This window comes from Melanotaenia boesemani, chromosome 20 (genome assembly GCF_017639745.1).
Source record: "Melanotaenia boesemani isolate fMelBoe1 chromosome 20, fMelBoe1.pri, whole genome shotgun sequence".
Classification (NCBI taxonomy): Eukaryota; Metazoa; Chordata; class Actinopteri; order Atheriniformes; family Melanotaeniidae; genus Melanotaenia; species Melanotaenia boesemani.
The window spans coordinates 18720547-18743596 of record NC_055701.1 but is presented as its reverse complement, the minus strand read 5'-3'; the positions used below and the strand labels follow the sequence as shown (position 1 = coordinate 18743596).

Sequence of the window (23050 nt, the reverse complement as noted above, 5' to 3'; positions counted from 1 at the left end):
ATGAGACAGACACCCAGTAGGAGAAGGAAATAATTAAAAATAAAGAAAAACCTCAAACAAAAAATGAAAGATAAGTGTAAGTGGAAAAAGAATTAAGTGCAGAAGATTCCCCATCTTATCAAAAACAATTCTTTTAAACACAGGCAGACATCCAATACAGAGATTTTCTGACTTGAGAGTAAGTGATGCGAAAAAAAAGAGACCTCTAATAAGGAATGCTTGAAGGTTTGAGATGCTGTGCGCCATTTTGAGATATGAGGATGCAGCAGCATAATGCATCAGTGAAAAACAAAGTAATCTGACTAGACACTGACAAAGCAATCGACCTGGCCAGTGCTGTAAATGTGTCCTCCGATTCATCGTCTACCATCACCTCTGTTTGGGCCAGCAAGGATGGACAACAAAGCTCCAGATGCACCAAAGAACATAAACATCTGACATGAGCAAAGGAGAGGACTCTCAAACCTTTCCAATGAGCTGCTGCAAGCTTTAAGTGAAATATGCATGGAGATATATTATTATTATTATTATATTATTGCCATGTTGTTTACTCCAGATATATTCTGCAAATAAACCTGATTTCCCCCAGTACAATGTTGAAAAAACCCAACTAATAATAACGAAATCTTTCTTAGATAGCATTTATAACATGGACAACATCAGACATGATGGATCATCCAAATAAAAACACTGTCATCACAAATGTCTGATCTAAATTTCTAATCTAAATTTAAAAAAAAATCTAAATATTCTAAATATTCTATATATATCCTGTTATCTGGAACAAACAAATTCGAGGAAAGTCACAAATATAATCACTTTTAAAAGCAACCTTAAACGGCTCCATTTCTCAGGGTTATTGTTTATTGATAATAATGTGTGAGGACGTGTGGGTGTATGTACACTTGTTTATTTCATTTGTGACAGTCATGGAGAAAAGATTAGAAATGACATAGGGTATATGAACCTGTTTACTGTGTGTCTGGCTATTTTTTTACCCAAAGGGGGATAAAGTAGGAATATCATTAAAGGTTATGAAACTGGAATTAAATAAACTTAGTACAAAAAGTAAGGAAATTTGTGTTTGGTCGATTAGTTCTGCCATTTAATCACATTGCTCATAAGTTACCTTTGCGACAAAGTATAATAAGTAAAAAATTGTCATTCTGTGGAATGAGCAACACGGCTAAATGTTATAGTGCACCCCCCAAAATGTTAAAAAATTATTTGGAATATTCTATTTTCTTGCAACTCAAAACAAGAGTGAGGACCAACAGGAAAACTTTTAACTGCTCACAAGTTTTTCTGTTTCTCATTCCACAGAAAGGACTCCTTACACGTTATATGACATTGTAAAGGTGATAAATTACGCTCTCCGACGATGTACATTATACAAAACCACTTGGTATTATCAAAACGAAAAACAATCAACTAGAAAAGAAAAGAAATGCGTTAAGATTCTGAAATAAATGTTTTATCATTTAAGTTGAGTTTTACATGAATATTTCACATGAATATTTTGGAAAAGCAGAAATAGTGTGAGAGTAAAGAAAAGGTTGGTTTTGAGTTTAGAAACTTCAAATTAGTAAAGATCTGCTTAGAGAAACCGCGCCCCGCACAGAGGCGGGACGGATCGCGAGCTCGAGTCTTACCTGCGCAGACAGACACGCAGACCGGCTGACAGGCGGGCAGGTACGCAGAGCAGTACAAGCGGAAGAACAGCAGGTTTATTTCTATAGACAGTTTCTGCTTAGGTCAAAGTTATATCAGGTGTGCAGACATTATTATTATTTTTATTTGGTTTATTTAGTTTATTTTGTAAGGTGATTTATTTATGAAAGTAACGCGGCGTCGAAGGAAACATGGCAGAGCAGGCAAAGAAGCTGATTCTGATCGTGGTGGATGTTCTTTGTGTCATTGTTGGTAAGTGTTCTCCCTTCCTCCTGCTGACAACATGGCTGAAAATACGGCCAGTTTCATTTTGCAACGATTCTGTTAGAAAAATCAGGGATATAACTCAAGTGATACATAACCATCTGCTACCTCGTGCACAGCGACTCACAAGATTAGTCAACAGAGACACATTTGGTTTATAGATCTGCCACACTAAAAATAAACTTGGAGTTTTTACCAGAAAATCCTCCTAAGGCCAGATAAAAAGTAAAGTTATTCCAGTGCTGGATGCGTAGTTGGGAGGACAAAATTGTGCAGGAGATTTTGCAAGCTGTCATTGGTTTCTGTCTTGTTGAAACAAGCCGAACAGAAACTTTCCCAACACTGATTGCTTTTGTTGACCCATGAAGTGACTGAAGTGATTTCCTTACAGATAAAATCCCAGTGAAGATGGGAAAATTGATATTTTATCAGTCATTAACACATGACTGGCGGACAGATGAGTCCACTGGCTGAGACTGATGTTTAAGTGTATGCATGTCATGTGGCTGTGCGTGCGTGCGTGTGTGTGAGAGAGAATTTCTCTGTCACTTTTTTTTAATGCAAAATGTGTGCTCTGTGAATTCCCTGACTTTGTGCATATTTTTTCTTCCTGTATCCACTGGCCCTCTCTTTTTTAAACTTAAGGGAGGAAGAGCAGAGATCATTGTCTATGAATCTCTTTCTCTCTGACAGTTAAAATCCTGTTTTGGAAACTGTAGATCAGGTGTGTGTGTGTGTGTGTGTGCACACAGGTGGTGGATGTCCTACCTTCTATCTTCAACAGACAAATGTGGGTCCAGCACCATTGTTTTTAATACGTTTTTAAAAGGCCAGATGGAGTTTAGACTCGGTGTTAGTGGTGAAGTTTAATTGTAAGGAGTGCATTGTGTCATGGGATGGCCTCACAACGACACACGAGTGAGTAAATGTGTTGAGGGTGGGCTTTGGTGTCTATGAGAAAGTCCTGTACAGGGAACAAAATGGCTTGTTGAGACTTGCTCTGCACTCTCAGGTTGACATAAAGGCATTAATGGGTATCTTCCAGCTGGTTGTGTCACACTTCTCACATTTCTAATAAAGGCTGTTGCTGAGATGATGATAGAAGACCCGTGTGACTCTGATAGGGCTGATTTTCTGCAGATATATGAGAAGCATTGGGCACAATTCAGAATTTTCCTGCAGGAACATTACAGGTTACAGTATTTTTGTGTGTGAGTGTAGACTTTGAATGTATGTTTTCAGTTGTGAATCCAGCTGGGGAGGGACAGGGAGGAATGGTAATGACTGTTACTGCACTCGAGATTCATCTAGGCCTTCAGCTGTAAGCAGATTTAATGTTCACTTGTTGAAGAGAATTTAATGGTTAACCGTTCAGGGTAAACACAACGATTTCTTATCAACTTGATGATTTAATGGAATTCAAAGAGGAAAAAGTGTCAAGCTATGTCTCCCCCAGTTTACAAGAAGAGTTGTGTTTCCTTTTGTGGACAAATGCTTGCAAGCAGATACTTAATTAAGAGCTGAGTCAATGTCACAGCTGTCTAAAGTGAATTTGGAGGTAATGGTTGATTACAGAAGTAGTTAGGATGACTCTCAGTTGGCAAGTTTAGACAGTTTTCTTTTAAGTGAAAGCTTATGTTGGAAGCTTGTGATCATGATAAAATCTCAGTTGTAGCTGATGTAATAAGACAGAACAGTTTCAACATTTAAAGTTATGCTGATGATTTTTTTAAATATTACCTGTGAAACTGAAGATGGACAAAATAATAATAAAAAAAAACTGTTCTTGTAAATAACCCAAATGTTAAGACTGTTTTATGTAAGGATTGCTATCTGTGTTCAAAGACACAGACACATGGTTTATGGTGAAAACTTTCAAAAAGTTTAGCTGCAACAGTTGGGTTGAGTGTAGGCACAACTCTATTTCCAAAGTTTCTGTGTAAAGTTAACCTTATATGCCAGATAGGCGGATTTAGGGCTAAACGATGTATCATTTTTAAAATGTTGCGGTTAGCTAATTGCAAAGGAGCGTGATTCATTTTCATGATTCAGACTGCGCCTGCAGTTTCCTTTTTTTAATTTTACCTGAGTATGTGCAGGGTGCTGATCTTAATTTCATACATTTTCGGTATTTCGAAGCATTTTTGTGGCTAAGGTGGTGCAGCAAATTGCTCCGGCAACAACTTTAGCTCAACAGGATTTGCAAGCAGTATTTGTTTGATCCACATCCAGGCTTTTAAAACCAAAATATCTCCAGACATCACATACAAGTTTTCTGTGTCATCATGTTGAACTTTAAAATCTGCTACTGCTTCACTTTCTGAACTTCTTCTATTTTTCAACATCCACCATCTCCAGTAAAACAGCTGCTCTGCTGCGTGGAGGTTTAGTGGTGCAGCAGTGAAATATGTCCCCGCTAAAACAGTTCCTCCACTGCACCACATTCCAAACCTTGTTTGGTTAATTAAATTAGCATTTGTGGTATAAGAAAAATAGATAAATGACTCTTCATATGAACAGGTATAATGCCCAATACTAATTCAGCATTTGATATTAAAGTAGAAACTGTTTTGAAAAGGGTAGGTACCATTTCACAGTGACACATGATAGTATCTATCAGAATGAAATTTAATTACTCAGTTACACAAGTCAGTCACTGATTAGGAGCCAGTTTTCCCAACTGTTGTCTCATTTAAAACCCACCTATAGCTCCCCGTATAGGATGCTGAGCTCTGAACATCGGTCCTCTTGTACAGTGGTGTGTGTGTGGTTTTCTACAAAAAGAATAAAAGAAATACAAATTATGAGTACATGTTTCCCCTGGTAAATGTAACTGTCCACACAGGGATAAACATGTGCCTAAATGTCTGATTATAATTGGTTATTAAATATACAACATAAATGCCCATAAATAATAAAGCAACTGTTAATGCACTGAGCATGATGTATCTCACATGAACGGCCAAACATAAGGGAAGCAGAGTACAGGGGCTTATACAAGGCAAGAGTAAATCCTAAATACGATTACTTACTTCTGATGGACGCACACTATCACTGACACAGCTGACACAGCTCAAACAATAGCAACGTGATGCCTAGCCTCTCTGAGCCACGCTGCATGCCGGATGTGATACGTTACTACAGCTGTGTTAGCCACCTAGTGGTGGAACGTAAGAACTACATGTGAACACACTAAACTAAATATACCAGGTAAAACAGTACAGTTCTTTGTACAGCCGCCCCCAAATTTGGTATGTAAATTTGACTGTTGGGTATCTGTACTGTCCTGAGGCAGGGCTGGTAGCGTGATGAGACGAACGACAGGCCGAGTGTAAGTTCTGTCCTTTACTTGAACCACTGCTGTCCTCACACGTCCATCTACTCCAGGTATGACACTCATCACTGTCCCTACTTGCTAGAGAGCTCTCGGTGCTTGCTGATCGTGCCGGCAGTGATTTCATCCTTCTCGGTCTGCCATTTCTGCCGGGCTTGTATTTCCTGCGCAGCTCCGCAAAAACACGCTCTGCTCCAGGGTGGTGCTGCTGGGTGTCATAGTGTTGAATCAGGAGCTTGGAGATTGGGTGAGAAAAGGAGAGGAGAATGGGGTGCATCACATCCGGGCTTAGGCTATCACATCTGCGGAGCCTACCTCCAACACGGATTAAACCTGAAATCTGATCGTATTCAGGGGCTAAGGTGAGCACTTTGGTGGTAGATGGGAGAGCTTTACCAGATCTGAGTAGTGTCACCTCCTTGGGAAAGTTCTCCATCTGGGCGTGTCTGAGGAGCACTAACTCAGTGTTATGATAGTCATCAGCTGTAGGAGACGTGACACTAGCCGCCCCACGTAGCACTTGTGTAGTAGCTTCTAGAAGCTCTTGAAAGGTGTTAAACTGCTGAACATCAGATATAGCTGGATCTGTTGCGTTTGTTGTCCAGCCACAAAACAATGTGTTCCTCAGCTCCTCTGTTTCTTCTGTGAATTGGCCAGCTGGTACCTCAGCCCACTGATCAGATCGTTGCAGAAGAAATGAGGGCCCTTGACTCCAGCAACTCACTCCAGTGACCTGGGATAGTGTTTTCCCACTCATGATGTCATCTGCTGGGTTAGTGGCTGAATCAATGTAGCGCCAGGCTCTGATATCTGATAACTCCTGTATTTCTGCGACTCTTGTGCCTACAAACACTTTATATCTGTAGGAGTCAGATTGTAGCCAGTGAAGTACTGTGGTAGAATCTGTCCAGTATACCACCTCTCGGATCTGGACTGTGAGTTCTTTGAGCAGCACTGAAGCTAACTGTGCTCCAGTTACAGCTCCACACAACTTGAGTCGAGGTTTGGATAGTTGCTTCTTTGGTGCAACTCTGGATCTGGCAGCTAGGAATGCCACTTGAACTTGACCATCACCACTGTCACTGCGCAGATACGCTACAGACCCACAAGCGCGTTCAGATGAATCACAGAACACGTGGATGGTCTGGGTAATGGTGCTACGGTATGTGTTGCGCTCAGTGTAGCATCTAGGTAAAGTGATGTGGGATAACTGAGGAAGTTCTTCTTCCCATGACTTCCAAGCTTGGAGCAGATCTGCAGGGAGATTAGGGTTGTCCCAATCTCTCTTCTTGGCCCAAAGACGCTGTACAATGATCTTGGCTCGGGTTGTATATGGAACGATGTATCCAGGAGGATCGTATTGTTGGGCAAGAAGACAATAGCGGAGTGTGTCTTACTTACACTGCCACAGTAGTCCGAGTGTGTGCTCTTGAGGGTCAGCGGTCTGTTGAGTGAACCAGAGGGTGCTGCTCTCTGACCTCGAGTCTTTGGGCAGGTGTTCAATGACAGCTGGAACATTGCTGGCCCATTCTCTGAGTTCAAATCCACGTTCCAAGAGTAACGTATGCAGTCGACTCACCAGCTGCTTGGCTTGATGTTCTGATTAGAGGCTCTGTAAACAGTTATCAACGTAGAAACAGCGTTCTACTGACAGGCGGTAAATATGCTATGCTGAATGGCTAAAAGTTAGCTTCCCAAAATACTCTCAAAGAACTTAGAACGGCAATTACTCTCAGCCAAACACAAGGGAAACAGAGTACAGGGGCTTATACAAGGCAAGAGTAAATCCTAAATACGATTACTTACTTCTGATGGACGCACACTATCACTGACACAGCTCAAACAATAGCAACGTGATGCCGAGCCTCTCTGAGCCACGCTTACTGCCGGATGTGATACATTACTACAGCTGTGTTAGCCACCTAGTGGTGGAACATAAGAACTACATGTGAACACACTAAACTAAATATACCAGTCAAAACAGTACAGTCCTTTGTAGATATAGTATGTTTAGGGTTTGACTATGCAGATTGATCTCCATGTAACATCTAGTATCTGTCACTACTTTACACAGCAGATAAAACATATGCAAAATATGATTTGCAAGTAGGCCTGTCGCGATAAGCAATAAGTCAATTAATTGAACGATAAGAAAATAAGAGCACGATAAGTTTGCCGGCCGCGATAATTTTTTTTCGTCCCCCCTTTACCATAGACTGTGTATGACAATAGGTTTCACTATGGAGTATTTCGACTAAACGCTCTGGTTTCTTGCAGAGTGATCTCTCTAGTGTCACACTTGACTGCAGCATGTTGCAGCACGAGCCGGTAAGCCGCATTTGTTTTGCACGGCTGCCAACACGCAATGGCCGTGAGACTTGCGTATTTAAGTGGCTTCTCACGCTCTCGCGCTAAACCTCCGATTCTCATGCTGAAATATGTAAATAATAGATGCAAGCATCTCCTCTTTTATTGTTTCGCTGCTTCCCACATGTAAGCAGAACACACACATTCTAGCTTACGACGTCAGTACAAAGCCCCCACTTCCTGGTCTACCGTAATAACCCCTGTAATCCGCAGGCACATTACGCAAATAGAATCAGCCTATATACTACCGTATATGACAAAATACACATTAAGAGCAATGCCGGCTAATCGAGAGGTTTGGGAGGATTCCCAGTGGGCCGCATAACTTTTGGGCCGGTGTCCCGGCGTATGTGAATGTGGTATCCCAGCTAACTGCTGGGTTGTAGTTACTTATAAGGCCAACAGAGGGCAGAATGACTTTGTTTCACAAGCAGTAGATTTTGAAGAGCAGAAGAAGAACACGGGTTTTTGTTCGATGTAAAGTGCTGAAGTTTGGTTCGTCATTAAAACCGGCATGCTTGTCTTGTCTTGTTTATTTGAAGATGCAACAGTGAAAAAGGCGCTTTTATTTATTTAGTTTATTGACCTTTGAAAATGTGTACTTGCATTATTACGGCATATGTCACTATATTAGTTGAGAATGGTCTCAAAATGACACATTAGCGCTCTGCGCAATATTATCGTTTATCGCGATAATTTCTGAGAAAATTTATCGTACAGCTAAATTTGTTATCGTGACAGGCCTATTTGCAAGTGTACATAACAAACACTTGCTCACATGCACTCATACTATTCCACATCCACTAGGAGACAAAAAGGTTATGAATTACATACGTTTAACTGGAACAGAAAGAAACGTCAAATCTGCTGATCAAATTCTCTGTTTTATCAGATTGGAAGACAAAACAATTTGATAATGGCATTAGGTCCATCCAGCACCCTAAACAACATCAACCATTAGAATACTGGACCACTGGAAACATGGAACCCCCATTGGGACATTAGGAGACGAGGACCCTGAGGAACAAATAACATTTCTTTCTTTTAAAAGGAAGAAAAAGAGCACAAGTCATCTTTTCAGTGCATGGGATCTTTCACAAATCCATGTGAAGAAACTTTTAGAGCTCAGTGCTTTCAGCTTTGATGCTCCTTTAAAGATATATTATTCTTTTTGGGCTTTTCTTTTTCCTTCAGTGTGTTATGTAGCTTTTGCATGTAGCTGTGAAAAGTTCTGCAGATTTACAAAGTCAACACCAAAGAGAGTGATTCCTTCCCACAGAAAAGATTTTTCTTTGGTTACTCAATAACATTACCAGCTGCCAAATGACATGCAGTGTTGGGTCGGATTACTTTAAAAACAGATTACACTGTAGGATTACTGTCCTTGAAAGTAACTAGATGCCTTACAACATTGCATTGACAGAAAACTCTTTGGAGTATGAATTTTTTGCACTTTTTTCTGTGTTAAGTGCAGTTTGATTATATCAGAGTAAAGGAAGTGATTCTTGATTTTTATATTTTCTGTGGTTGAAAATGTGAAATTCTGCAGGAAAATAAATATCTTGCTTACTGAACTTCAGCAGTTATGTTTTTATCAAACATAATATATGTGATTGTCCTTTGAAGTCATTGCATACAGCCCCTCCAGTCCTCGAAATCCATAATCCTGCAGGTTTTCGATGGTTCCTGACTTCAATTAATTAGCTGTTTTGCAGAATTGAACAAACTGTTGGATAAGATGAGAAAATGAGTGAGACTAGAGCATTTTAAATTGAGGATGTCAAGAGGCCCTGCAGCAAAGAGCCAAATGTGACAAATGGTGTGTGTGTGTGTGACATAAATCTCTCCTTTTATAGTCTTTTAATGTTGTTTGTCTCAGTTTTAAGGCTGTTTGTACAAGATAAATTGAAGAGTTGTTGCCTTATGAGCTGCATATCAACAAGAGTGATCCCAGCTGTTGCTGCTCTATGGTTCAGTTTCACTATCACTGTAACTGTTTGCTAAATAACTTTTAAATAACTTTTGGTTCATTGAGCAGAAGTAGTAAATCTCAGCAAAGTTTCAGAAACAGATTTGGTGGCTTTCATTTCTCACTTCAACATTCAAGTATTATACAAGTATTTATTTAACCAACAAAAAAATGCTGCAGAACACACACAAGATATTTACTATCAGGAGTTAAACAGTGTCTCCATGTGTGTTTTTTTAAAGCATTAGTCAGTCCCCATGTTCTTTTTCTGAACAGTGAAAATGAAGCATAAAGCTTTTAATAGAAACATGCTAATTTTCTAATGAAATGTTGCAAAGTAAGCTTTGAAATTCAAATTTTACCATAGCTGTGACTTTTTCATTTATCGTGCTTGCAGCTATAATGTAAAGTAGTACACTGTGAATTTGTACATTTAATGACAAAATAATGAGCAACAAACTGCAACTTTTTTTTGTTTTGTTTTACTAAAGATGCCAAGGGAAACCTAAACATCCAGAGTGTCTCAATACGCTAAAAATACAGCAGATATTAAAATCCAGTTTTAATGATTGATCCACATTAGAAGAGCCACAAATAAAACAATCATTAACATTATAGCTGGGAGAAGTGGGAAATAAAAAGTCCACTATAAGGAAATGGGAATGCGTGTCGTGTGTGTCTTTGCTGTGTTGAATTGTTGCAGGATTAGTAATAACGTACTACACAGGCATTTAAAACATGGTTGGAATGCACTCATGGTGCAGATATGATCACATTACAGTGACTGACAACATCTGTTGTTGTTTAGCTCAGGAAAGTATTATTTTTGTGCCACTTTAACATGTTGATGCGCATGTGACTCTTATGTTACATAGACACAAAAGCAGAACCTGCTTCTCACAAACATGCGTCAGTCATGCAGGAAGTGTTGACGCCTGTTCTCGGACAGCCTTGTGTGAAAATCTAAGTGTGTGTGTGCGCTTAAATACTGTACACACAAAGGTTTTTTTGTGCTGTTGAATTTATTGTCCTCTTGTGGTTTTAGACACTCTGCTCAGTAATGTGGTGGTTTCTTAAAGGGAAGAAGGATTTCTGGTTTTCTTTGTTTGATTGAAGGTCAAAGTCACCACAAGATAACAGCCTCCCTCCCAAGTCTACACAACTGATTGTTCACACTATAAAAACTATTTATCGACAGGATATGATGCAAACTATGAGATAACCTGAATCCAGTCTGCAGTGAATTTTTAAATGGCAATTTTAAAAGAAAGGTTTAAAGAACACCCCCTCCAATACATTTTTTAATGTACGTGAAACACTACAACTGAGCGGATCTGTGGAAAAGCTCGGACTAAATGGTATGGATTCAGACCACCGGTATTTTATACAAAAGAAACCAAAAGAAGCAATTCTCAGAACCTGTGTGGGAAACTCATGAAACCAGATGATACGAAACAAAGTTTAACTCGAGCAACGCATTTTAAGTCGCTACATCAAGCAGTCAGACAAGTATAAAACAAAGGTTTAAATTTGCATATAAAGAGCTTTTAAGAGGGTATTCCTTTTTTCTGGTATGCAGTATTTGGAGGCAATCACTGCAGTAGGTAACAGCCAGAGTACTCCTAAATAGGATAATTAATGAGGAATTCTGACAGAACTTAGCAAACAGCTAATCAGAACAGAGACCAAGAGTTCATTTTTGCCATCTAAACCAGGTCAAACTAGTGCAGTTATTCAGAGCTATCGTATTCAACTTCATCTACTACAGCTTCTCTTTCTGAACTTTCTTCATCTATTTCCAACGCTCAGTATCTCCAATAACAGGTGCTCTGCTGCATGCATGTTTTAGTGGTGCAGCAGTAAAAAACCGTCCCCTCTCAGTTTCCAACTGCACCACATTCCAAATGTTGTTTTGGCCAAGAAAAACCGTGTTTGTGGTATAAGACAAATTCATATCATAACAAAAATAAAAACCGGTTTTCTGTATGATCAAGTATACCACCCAGTACTAATTCTTACCTGAAAAATACCACAGTATTTGGAATAAAGTCTGTATTGTGAACTTTCGTGTGACTATTCTCTTGAGAACTTCTGTGTTCCTATACTTAAAATAAAAGGAGACAAAAAAGCTCAAAAATCTTTTTAAAGTGTTGTTATATATATATATATATATATATATATATATATATATATATATATATATTTACATTTAAAGTGTTATTTGGATTAGTTTTTAGAAGTTAAGGTGAAAAGAGTTGATAAATTGAATTAATCTAAGTCATTTGACAACAAGGGATACAGTTGTTGGTTTAACTTTGCACAAAAGACCTACTGAACCTCCTCAGTGGTTAAAGGTAAAGGATGGCAATAGTAATTTAGAAATAAAAACACTGGTGGACTTTGTAAAACTTGCTTTTCATTGTCGTCCTTATGGGAAAAAAGTGTTGTGTGGGACATTCCCAGGAAAAATCCCCATTCTCTTAGGAAGGGATGCTCTGTATGTGACGACAAGTACTCCTGAAAGCATTGGAAGTTTTTGCGGCCAAAGAATTTTTAAACAGTGAAGGCCATGAATTGATAAAACTTGACTCACAAAGTTATTGCAGTAAAGTACACACTGTTGCTCTCACACTGTTCTTTGAGGTAATTTAAAGGGAATGCAGCAAAAGAGAAAAAAAAAAAACACCCAGCCATGAGGATTAAAAAACTTTGCCTGCATAAATAGACGGATTTCCACAAGTTAAATATTTGTTTTCTGACCATCTCAGTGGGATGTGGAACACCGGTCACAAATCCCTGTGAGGTCACCCTGCAGACGCACAGATCTCACAGTTGTCTGCTGAGATTTGGCATGCAGACCTCAGACAAATGTACACATGCATCACTGCTGCTTGTTTCTTGTTCTGTTTCTCACAAATATCTCAGTTGTTTGGCTGTCACAGGCCCGCAGTGTGGTCCCTACAGCGTGTCCAACAGCCACTTGAGAGCTGAATAACAGGAACACTTCCCCCTTCCTTCTGGGTCAGAGGTCAAGGGGAAGTTGTACTTGTGTCTGATCCCAAATTCCATTATGTTTATTTTCTCAAAGTGGAATTGGGGTTGTGCTTTTGCCAGTAGAGATTACAAAAGCGTAAAACAATACTTTCCCTTCTTCCGTTATCTCTCTAGTGGACATTTGTTTCTGAGGACAAAAAGTCAGCAGAAACTCTGTGGGTGAGACGCTTTCTGAGACACATACAGGCCGCTACTTTGTACAAAACCATTTTAAAATCTCAGCTGTTGTATTGTTTGCAGTTGTAGAGTCATGGAGAAAGTACAGCTCAAAGGTTAGATTTAAAACTGCATACATACACCCGAATAACATTTGCTAAGGTAAAATAGTTGATTAAAGGTAACTGCAAATTGACAAGGCAGTGATTTGCAGCCATCAAATATTTAGTGTAATGGGCTATGAAGTCAGCAGCAAGACTTTACTACTGGGTCCCAAACTTTAAAATCTCAGTGTGTCATTTTCTACATCTACGTAGAAACAAATAAAATATGTTGCAGTGAATTATCATGAGTTAAAAATTTCCCCATATTTGGGTTCTTTTTTAAACTGAGATTTGTTTTTTCTCCTTAATTTCTTTTTTCCTATTCTTAACCTATTTTATGAACACACTGGGCCCAAAATACACAAAAATCATCAAATCCGGGCCTGAAAAGGACTTTATTACAACAAAGACCACATTTGTCAGCCTGAAACTGGTTCATCCAAAGGACCTGACTACACAGTCTCAAAAGAAGCAACCTTATTAATGCAGTTCATTTCAGTGAGGTATTCAGTAGCCTCACTTCAGGAAAACCAAGCAACTACTCGATACTAGATAAATGGTTCAACACAGGAGAGCCAACTCTTCAGACCAGGATTCTACTCTATTCTTGCATCTTAATGTTAAAAGACACCACAATGTTAACTCAACCTATGAGAACCCTTACAGACAACAAAATACAAATATACTTTTGTTTTTTTTAAGACCCAAGTTGAACTGACATGAAATTGTCCCTGTTTTTTGGTTTTTTTTTTCCACTGACATCTATGGGGTAATGAGAGAAGTATTTCTGTTTAAAATTAAATTTCACCATGGGTTATGTACACACACACACTAACCTACAGAACTGAACACAGTTAATAAATGCACAAAGTTTTTACTTTACAAAGTTGTTATCTACATTAGATAGAGTGAAGCAGATAGTCGGTGATAGGATCTTAAATGAAGTCATACGTGTGTTGGAAAAAGAGGGTTTAAAATGTCCTGGTTCAGCACTTCTTTCTGTTGTAACTTGTGTTGCCTAAATGGTAAATATGGGCAATGGTTGTCCCCTCTCGTCCAGCTTGACCCTACACCTCTGGTAGGGTAGGGGAGATCGCCCCACTTGCATAAGCCTATAAAAACATACCAAGCCCTCTGTAATAATAGCAGATAAAAACAGCCAGTCCTACTCAGATGATAGGAACACTCCATGGGCTCGGCTCCCAGAGCTCTGATATGAAGGGGGATTGACTTCCTTATAGAGTCTGTGGCTGAATAAGCTTAGTTGTTGTTAATCCATATGTTTTGAAGATGGTTGCCCAACTCGGTCCACTGACATCTCCACCCGGTCAGTGTGTAACCTCTAGAGACTTGTGTCAAACAAGCAGGCTCTTATCTAAATGTTATCCTTGCACCCTGCAAGGATAAACACCGGTTGGGCTTAACTTCAAAGTGAAGCTGAATGCACGCTTGACCTGCTGGAATAATGAAGATGTAGATGTGAAGAGCAAAGGGAGGGCTTTCTTTATGAAAATAAGTTCTCCTTAAAGAGGAAACTGCTCATCACAGCTCATTGCCAAGACTTGTAAAGACATCCTGACAAAAACTCCTAACATAAAAGTCCATCTAAGTCTTTTTTCTGATACCAGGAAAAACTGCTGCATCATTTGAGTTATGAAGTGAGATAAAGTATGGTAAGGTTGAGAGGTGTTTGAAGACAATAAGTAAAAATGTCGATAACATGAGCAGCTGTATGTTATGCTGCATTATAAATATCTTTAAAAGCGAGTTTAAAATGAAAACGGCTGCAAACTCAGTGCGACAGTATGAGCCCAAGACATTTTATGTTGTTTCATTAACTTCATTTTGCATTTTGGGCCTATCCAACCTTTTAATCCTGTCTCTAAAAAGTCTTTGGGAAGTTTTTACCTAAGTGTGTGGGTGTCCACGCATAACTTAACTAATATCTGAGTGTTACTGAAGACATTTATATGGTAAACATTTTATAATATAACACATTTAAAAGTGATTTTATATTTTATAGTTCAAGACGTTTATGCTAAATGTTCAAATTCACAGCTAGGAGGAAACTTATCTTTAGCTAAAGTTCCCACAGCTCATTATTTCTGTGATCAGGTGCAGTGTGGTGCAAATCTTCCAACTGGTCCGAGGTGTGACGTCAGGTCCTATGATAAATTTTGTGATTTACTGATGTGAAAAATGTAAATTTATAGTCTGAATGTTTTAAAAAATATTCAGCTTTGTTCAAATCTTTTTGTTTTGAGATTATGGACTAGAAGAAACAGTTGGAATCAAATGTTTTTTTGTGAAACCTAAAATGAAGAATATAATAACATACCATGCTAATATTCTTGCTAATATTCAGTTTTCAACATATATAATACATAATAAGAAATTTAAGAGTTTCATGCAGCTTCTTGTCACAAGTGCACCAGTTCTGCTGTTGTCACCATACTGTTATACCCTTTATACATCCTCAAGCAAGAAGCAGAGGAGTGGAAAACAAAATGTGTGTCCTTGATAAGCTGCCACAGAGAACTGGGCCCATCTCAGTTCTCTCCATTGGCCCTACCACTTGACCATACCCCTATCAAAGAAGTAATGTTCCCCTTTTCTTTTAGGGATCACAGAGTAGCGGCCATTTAGCCCTTCAACATGGTCATCGTGGGGCCGTTTAAATAGCTAAGAGTTCTTGACCCTAAAAGAAAAAGGGGCATCTTACTTCTGGAAAGCGGAAGGTAGGGCAAGGAGAGGAAATGGGATTGGGCCCTAATTACAATGAGGACCACAAGACATTAGGTACATTTGCATGTAAGGTATGTGAAGGGGATAAGAAGTCCACTAATTCACTCCCTTGAGGTGGTTTTTGCCTGTTTTGGAAAAGAAATGAGGCTTACTTGACTGATATCTTCTCAGATATAACATAATGTCCCAGATTTTTACAGAAGTAATTCCTGAAGAACTCTCTCCTTTTATCCTGTTAGGACAACTACTTCTTCTACTGAATCATGGCCACTAGCAGTGTGGCTGGTACTGTCACTATCTGGTGGCAGTAGGGTTTATCTTATTCACAGATTCAACAAAAGCGTGTCTGATTCACGTAACTTTTAAAGCTTCTTTTGTATTTATGTAGTTTTGTTTTAGTTCTGCCCATCAGTGTGGCAGGTGTACTCTGAAGGAAGGAAACAAAGACCTGATCTTATTGTCTTTCCCAGTAAATATACTGCTCCTATTTGAGAAAACAAACTCCATTCAAGCCTCGTTGTTGTTAGTTTCAGCAGGGACGTGCTTGAAAACAGGAAAACTATTTAAAGATTGTAGTGGAGAAAGTTTCTGACAGTAGCCCTGTAGATCGGACTATTGTCTCACTCAGATTTAACTGACAGCTTTATGTCCTCTTTTGTTGGCATAGAGAAAAAATTATTAAACTCAAGGTTTTCTGTCGGTCCCACACAAAGCGCAGACGTAAGCTAGTTTTCATTACAGCCCTATAAATACATGTATCTCTTTAAAAGTCTGCATGTTAAAAAACCTGTTTGTCAGGAGTGTGTATGAGCATGTTTCCAAGCACATGGATTCACAAGTATGTGAGTGTGTGTCCCACTAAAGTGCTCAGCTCCCAGGCCCTTCACAATGTAGACACGGCCCCTGAAGTCAAAGGTCATAGCTGTTATGTCCCACGTGTTTCCACAGTGACAGCCAGTTCCTTTATAGAGGGCAAATGTGACCGATAGAGGTGAAGCTGCTGCCGCTGATGACAAATTCATTGACTTGGCAGACCAGGGTCTTCTCCTCAAAGGCAGAAGTGGAGTCCTTTCAGTGTGTTCTTAGCTGTTTCCTTAGCTGCAGCTCACTATGCTGAGGTCCATCTATCATCCCTGCGCTGACTTATGAGTCTGGCTTTTTGACAAAAAGGGCCTGAATATATTTAAAAGACAAATAAAAAAAGGCTAATGTTTGTATCTCAATGATCAAACAATCGGACCGATCAGCTGCCAGCTGGTTCATATGTTTCTGGTGTAACCTCTCTTCAGGGTGACTTTTTGTCACAGGAACTATGTTTTTAAGAAATGTTCCTTCAGGTCAGAAGTAGTCAGCATTTCTTTTTTTGGGAATGTCTTGCCATTGTTTTCCCACAGGATTTATTTTTGACCTTTTTATATTCCAGTTAGAAAAAAATTGCATTTATTTCTCAAATTCAGCACTTTGGAGTTTAAGCCGTGCTTCCTGTTTTTGTTTTTTTCGTCCCCCCCCCCCCCCCAAATCCATACTGGCCTCACTAAGCCAAGCCACCCTCACAACTGTGCCTCAAAATATGTTGATAAGGGATGGATGGATCTATGTCTTTATGACTTATAGAGCATATTCTTACTCTACCATGTGAATGTTGCAGCTTAAATAGAGACTCTTCATATCAGGGAACTTTTTCCAATCTTCTGCTGTCGCCCATCTTTTTCAAGGTTTGACATGCTAAGCTATCAAAAATGGTGTTCTGCATACTTTGGTTGAAACCAGGTTACTTGAGTTACTGTTGCCTTCTTATCATCTCCAACCAGTCTGTCCATTCTCCTCTTACCTCTGACATCAACAAGACATTTTGCTCCAAACAACTGGTGCTCACTCAATATTTATTTATTTTTTTTAGGACCGTTCCGATTCTTTCTTTCTTTCTCCAGAAAGCATTAAGTTTCTGCTATGTGATTGGATGGTTAGGTATTAAACAGGTGTACCTAATGAAGTGCTGGGTTAGTGTATATGCAAGATAATAAAACAATCAGCATGTTATCTCTTATTTATTTTTTCTTTTAGAATAAAATGTTTCAAAAGTAAGATGAGGGAAAGTTGTGTTGAAGTTCTGGGATTTCTAAACTGTACTGGTTAGAGTACTGATACTGTTATTTCATGTGTTACACAAACATGATGTCATCTCTGCATTGCACAATGACTGTGTTTCAGCTGTATATGGAAAATATAATGACATTATCCTGTAATACAATTCCCATCCTGTTACTTCCTTGTTTAAGTGTTGATTTAGCAACACCATTTGGTTTTCTCTGCATATGTATATTGTTGGATATACTTGTGCTTTCAGAGGAAGCATTGCTGGTGTTTTCTTTGGGCTGCACTGTTATAATTGGGGAGTAGAACCATATGTTTGTCAGGTTATTAAGAAATCCTACTAAGTACAAAACAAAATTAAAATTTGCAGACTTACAGCAAAACAATATATGCATTACCATAGATTTCATGTTTTACTTAAACACGTATATGGAGGTTAGACCAGATCAGATTTAGTCTGTAATAGAGTAAATGTTTGGCACACACATTTAATATGTTTTTTTGTTTGTTTGTTTGTTTTTTTATTTCAGCGGCTATGCCCTCCGCCATTCTCACTGTGAAGTTCACTCCTTATGAGAGAGGAATCTACTGCGATGATGAGAGCATCAAGTATCCCTATAGGAAAGACACTATCTCACATGGAGTCATGGCTGCAGTCACCATCACCTGCTCCATAGTCATTGTGAGCCCCAGGTTTTAGTCTGTATTTGCATCGATGAACATAGAAGTTACTAAGTTATAAATAAATAACATATTTATGCCATCTCTTAACCATCTCTTGACAGATCACTACCGGAGAGGCCTACTTGGTGCACATCAAACGTCTACACTCCAACTCCCAGTTCAACCAGTACCTCTCTGCTCTCTACAAGGTGGTTGGCACTTATCTGTTTGGGGCAGCAGTCAGCCAGTCGCTGACTGATTTGGCAAAGTTCAGCATTGGTCGTCCTCGCCCAAACTTTTTGTCTGTGTGCAATCCCGTTAGCTGTAACGGATACATGTTGCATATCAACTGCACAGGCAACCCGCACAATGTGACTGAATCCAGGTGAGCTGCTAAATATCCTTCACTGCACTGATACAGAAAGGCTCTGGCATTAAAAGGACAGAAAGGATGTTTTTCTTAAATATTTACCGGTTTAAACTAATATCTGTTGCATCTGATGCAACACCGGTCTCCTGGGTACACTGGCTGTCAGCACATACTGGATTTATACTGACTGCTTTTTAAACTCGTACATTGTTTTCATGCCAGATGTACGTGGGTGGAAAACTGCACATGTGCCTGTGATGAAATTATGAACTAATTTTAGTATTTACAGACAGCCAATGTGCAAGAACATATTTACATCAAACATGTTGAGTCTAGAAACGTATTTCACCATCTTTAATCATTATATGTTTTGCATGACAACAGTGGAATTAAAAAAAAAAAAAAAACACAACTCAAAATGCTCACTTTTTTCCCTCAGGTTGTCATTTTACTCGGGTCACTCATCCTTTGGGATGTACTGCATGCTCTTCCTCTCGGTGAGTGTTCAGCCTTTACTGCTTTGTGCAGCTGTGAAATGACTCTTAACCAAAAAACACACAAGAGTCAAAACAGGAGAAAGTGATCCAGACAGATGTGAGGCTCCACTTCAGAAATGCCATTTTCATAATAGTTTGTGTTTTACAATAGCTGGAATCTGTATTAGGTACAATCCTGGTTATTCTTTTTTAGACACTCCTGTCATAAAAAAGATTTTTACATTTAGAATCGTTAAAATATTTTACATAAATGTACATATTTAAGATATTTTAGACATTTTTATGTCTAAACCAATTAAAGCGGTGCAAACTGGAATATAATAATCAGGGATATGTGTTTAAAAAAAAAAACACTGGTTGTATTTGTTATTAACTACATGGCATTATCCTAAAATGTTCCTGCAGAGTTTAATAAGCAGTTAACAAAGTGTTTTTTTTTAAATGATTAAATTGCAATAAAATCCATTTAAAAGTAATAAATTGAATATAAATAAATGTAAAACAGATTTCAGGGCTGTCTACTTTTCCAAAGGTGTTTTATCACTTACAAGATGACAGTTACAAGGTGATTATAAATGTGTTTTTTTTTGTTTGTTTTTTTTTTTGTTTTTTGTGCATGTGTGTAGCTCTACGTCCAGGCCAGAATGCAGGGGAAGTGGACAAGACTCTTTCGGCCCACCATTCAGTTCTTCCTGTTGGCGTTCTCCCTGTATGTGGCATACACACGGATTTCTGACAACAAACACCACTGGAGTGACGTCCTGGTGGGGCTGCTGCAGGGAGCTCTCATTGCTGTTCTCACTGTGAGTTTGTTTCTGGATGCTCTGATGTGGCGTGACGTTAGAAAAGTTCAAGCTTTTGATGAGTTGCTTGTGTCTTCTATGCAGGATCTAAACGTCAATTAGATTCCTCTATTTAAAATTAACAATCTAGTCTTGTAAAGACAGAAACTTATGATGCATTTAGATATTTTTGCACAAAATGTGTCCCTTAAACACATCTCATCCTCTTTTATTGAATGTAATTTGTCTAGTTCACATTATGTTCTGGCATGGCTAACTAATGTGCAGCTGAGTTACATTTTGCCTTAAGTTGAGAAACTTTGGGACAGATTTATAAAATGGCGTGTGCACAAAGTCAAAATGTGCAAACACATTTTTTCCACCAGATATAGAAAGTCTTCAGCTTATGCAAGGACAACATCGGTGCTGTGGGTGAAGGCCTGGCAAGCCTTGCTTTATCTTATCTGCGATGAATGAATGCATAGTTTGGTAAAGTACAGAAGAACAATTTCTAAATTCTTTTTTTTTTAAAAAGAAAGAAAAAAAAGAGAACTTCTCATTAGCAAGGCCATCCACCATCATGCTACATAACCTGTTAAATGTTTCTATTATAAATGCCATTTATTTACAAATTTAAATCTACCTGAAGCTCATACAATGTTCTGTAGGAATGAGCTATGAAGGATGCACGCATAAATTCTGCATTTAATTGTTCCAAATGTAACAGTCTGTCCAATTTGTGTATTTACAAGTCATAACATGGTCTATGTCAGCTTGTTTTTGTCACTTCACCATCTTTTTTCTTTTGCTTTCAGGTCCGATACATGTCTGATTTCTTCAAGGAGCGGCCTCCGCCCTGCAACAAACCAGAGACACCAGAGACCGAACACCTTGAACAGAAACCGAACCCACAGCCTTCAGACTCACAGCATGGAAACCACTACAACTGTTCCAGACCTGTATGAGTTCTTAACAGCACCCACATCAGCATCTCTCACCAACCTGTGCCTACGCTCTAAGAGCAGCTCAATTACCCAAAGATAAAGTGACAAGTACAAAAAGAGAGAGAGATCTCCAAGATGTATTCCCAACAATTCTACAAAAAAAAAAAAAAAAGCCTGGATTCCCAAAACCTGTTGGAACAGAAGCTTCATGTCTGTTTTATAGTGTGGGTGTGTGTGTGTCTGCTGCAAAAATATGTCTGATTGATTTGTGAGTGTGAGAGATTTTGTGCAACAGCTTGCAGCGGTTGTGTAAATATATTTTTAAATGATCTCCTCTTTGAAGCGTAAGATTTGTATGAGAGTAAGTTTTATGAGTAAAACTGAAATTGACTGCTAAATAAAATCTATTAAATTAGACTTTGCTGTTCTTAAGAACAAACAAAACCTTGGATGCTGAATGTTTTCCAGTAGTTACAGTCATATATACACCTTTTGTTTGGTTTTTTTACACTGGAGCTAGACTGTAATCACCTGTTATGTTTGTTTCTTTGCAGATATTTTACCATCCTTGGACATGTTGTATCACAAAGCTACACAATATTGTACAGGACTAACATTTTTATCTTGTTTTTTAACTTCTGTATCATATATGTTAAGTGGAATTTTAAGAATGTGTAACCACTAACTTACTGTGATGTTGCAGATAAAACTTTTTTCTTTTATTAAGACACTTTTTCAAGTACTATTTTAAAGGTTTATTCATCCCATAAACTCAGTTATGTTTGTTTTTCTCATGCTTCAAGTCTGCAAAGTAAATGCCTTCACGGACCTTCTTTCCCTGCTTCTAAGCGTGTAACCTGAGTGGAACCGTACATAATGTTATCATTTCTTTCCCTCAGCCTGTCGGATGTTTTCTGAAGTTTCTTTATAAATACCAGTCAGTATGCTCAATGTCTGTGTGCTTCATTCAATAGCAAAAGGACAAATATGCATACAAGTTCTCTGCAGTGACTGTCAGTGAAGGAATGATTTTGATTTTTTTCCCTGTGCATTCATCGAGTTGTGCTCTTGTTCATGTTCATAGTGTAAAACACTGACGCAGGGTTCAAGTCTGAACCTGTGGCTGTGAGTTGGAGTTGGGCCTGTTGAACCACTCACACACAGTTAAATAGAGCATGGTACATATAATAGTTTTTCCTCTCAACGAGTATGTAGAGACCCCACTGTGGAGGGATTTCAATCAAATACCCATTACAGTTATGAAGCAAATTCTTTTGTTTCATTAGTATTTTAAGGTTCAAACCATAACAACTTCATAAGATTCATTTTATAGACAGATTTGTGTGAAAATTTGGCCAAAATAAGTTTTAACCGAGACTTGAATGTCAAAAATATGCCATTACAAAAGGCTTGAGATAAACTAAAACATAAATTGCATTCCTTCTCTAAAAACAAAATGGATGGTTAGAAATCTTTTGCCTTCAGAACTGTTGGAAGGTGTTGGAAAGAGTCCTCAGAGGTTAGTCTCCATGTTGACATGATGGCATCACACAGTTGCTGCACATCAGTGATGACAATCTCCCGTTCCACCACATCCCAAAGCTGCTCTACTGCTATTGGATTGCGATCTGGTGACTGTGGAGGCCATTGGAGGACAGTAAACCAATTGGAGATGATTTGAGCTTTGTGACATGGTGCGTTATCCTGCTTGAAGTATCAGAAGATGCTACACTGTGGTCATAAAGAGATGGACAATACTCATGTAGGCTCTATCATTTAAATGGTGGTTAGTTGGTACTGAGGGACCAAATCAAAGTGTGCTGTAAAAATATTCCCTACACCATTACACCACCAGCAGCATTAATACAATGCAGGATGAATCCATGCTTTCATATTGTTTACACTAAATTCTGACTACCATCTGAATCAGAGCTGAAACAGACTCATCGGAGCAGGTAAAGCATTTGCAATTTACTTCAAAATTTCAGAAACTGAATTGTAGCCTCAGTTTCCTGTTCATAGCTGACTAGAATGCC

The 23050-nt window shown here is 38.7% G+C and overlaps 1 protein-coding gene across 1 annotated transcript; it reads left to right on the top strand.

The window, feature by feature from the left end:
- Positions 1-1647: 1647 nt before the first annotated feature.
- Positions 1648-21960, top strand: LOC121631676 (phospholipid phosphatase 2-like). The gene is made up of 6 exons (XM_041972675.1): positions 1648-1923; positions 18289-18440; positions 18544-18806; positions 19231-19288; positions 19915-20091; positions 20886-21960. Exons 1-6 carry the CDS (start codon positions 1863-1865, stop codon positions 21033-21035), a joined length of 861 nt encoding a protein of 286 aa, XP_041828609.1. The 5' UTR covers positions 1648-1862; the 3' UTR covers positions 21036-21960.
- Positions 21961-23050: the final 1090 nt, after the last annotated feature.

Bases quoted from the DNA above. Each gene is read 5' to 3' on its own strand.
- LOC121631676 (XM_041972675.1), top strand. From the start codon at position 1,863: ATGGCAGAGCAGGCAAAGAAGCTGATTCTGATCGTGGTGGATGTTCTT. The intron at 18,441-18,543 runs GTGAGCCCCAGG...ATCTCTTGACAG, and splicing joins TCACCTGCTCCATAGTCATT to ATCACTACCGGAGAGGCCTA. The intron at 20,092-20,885 runs GTGAGTTTGTTT...TTTTGCTTTCAG, and splicing joins CTCTCATTGCTGTTCTCACT to GTCCGATACATGTCTGATTT.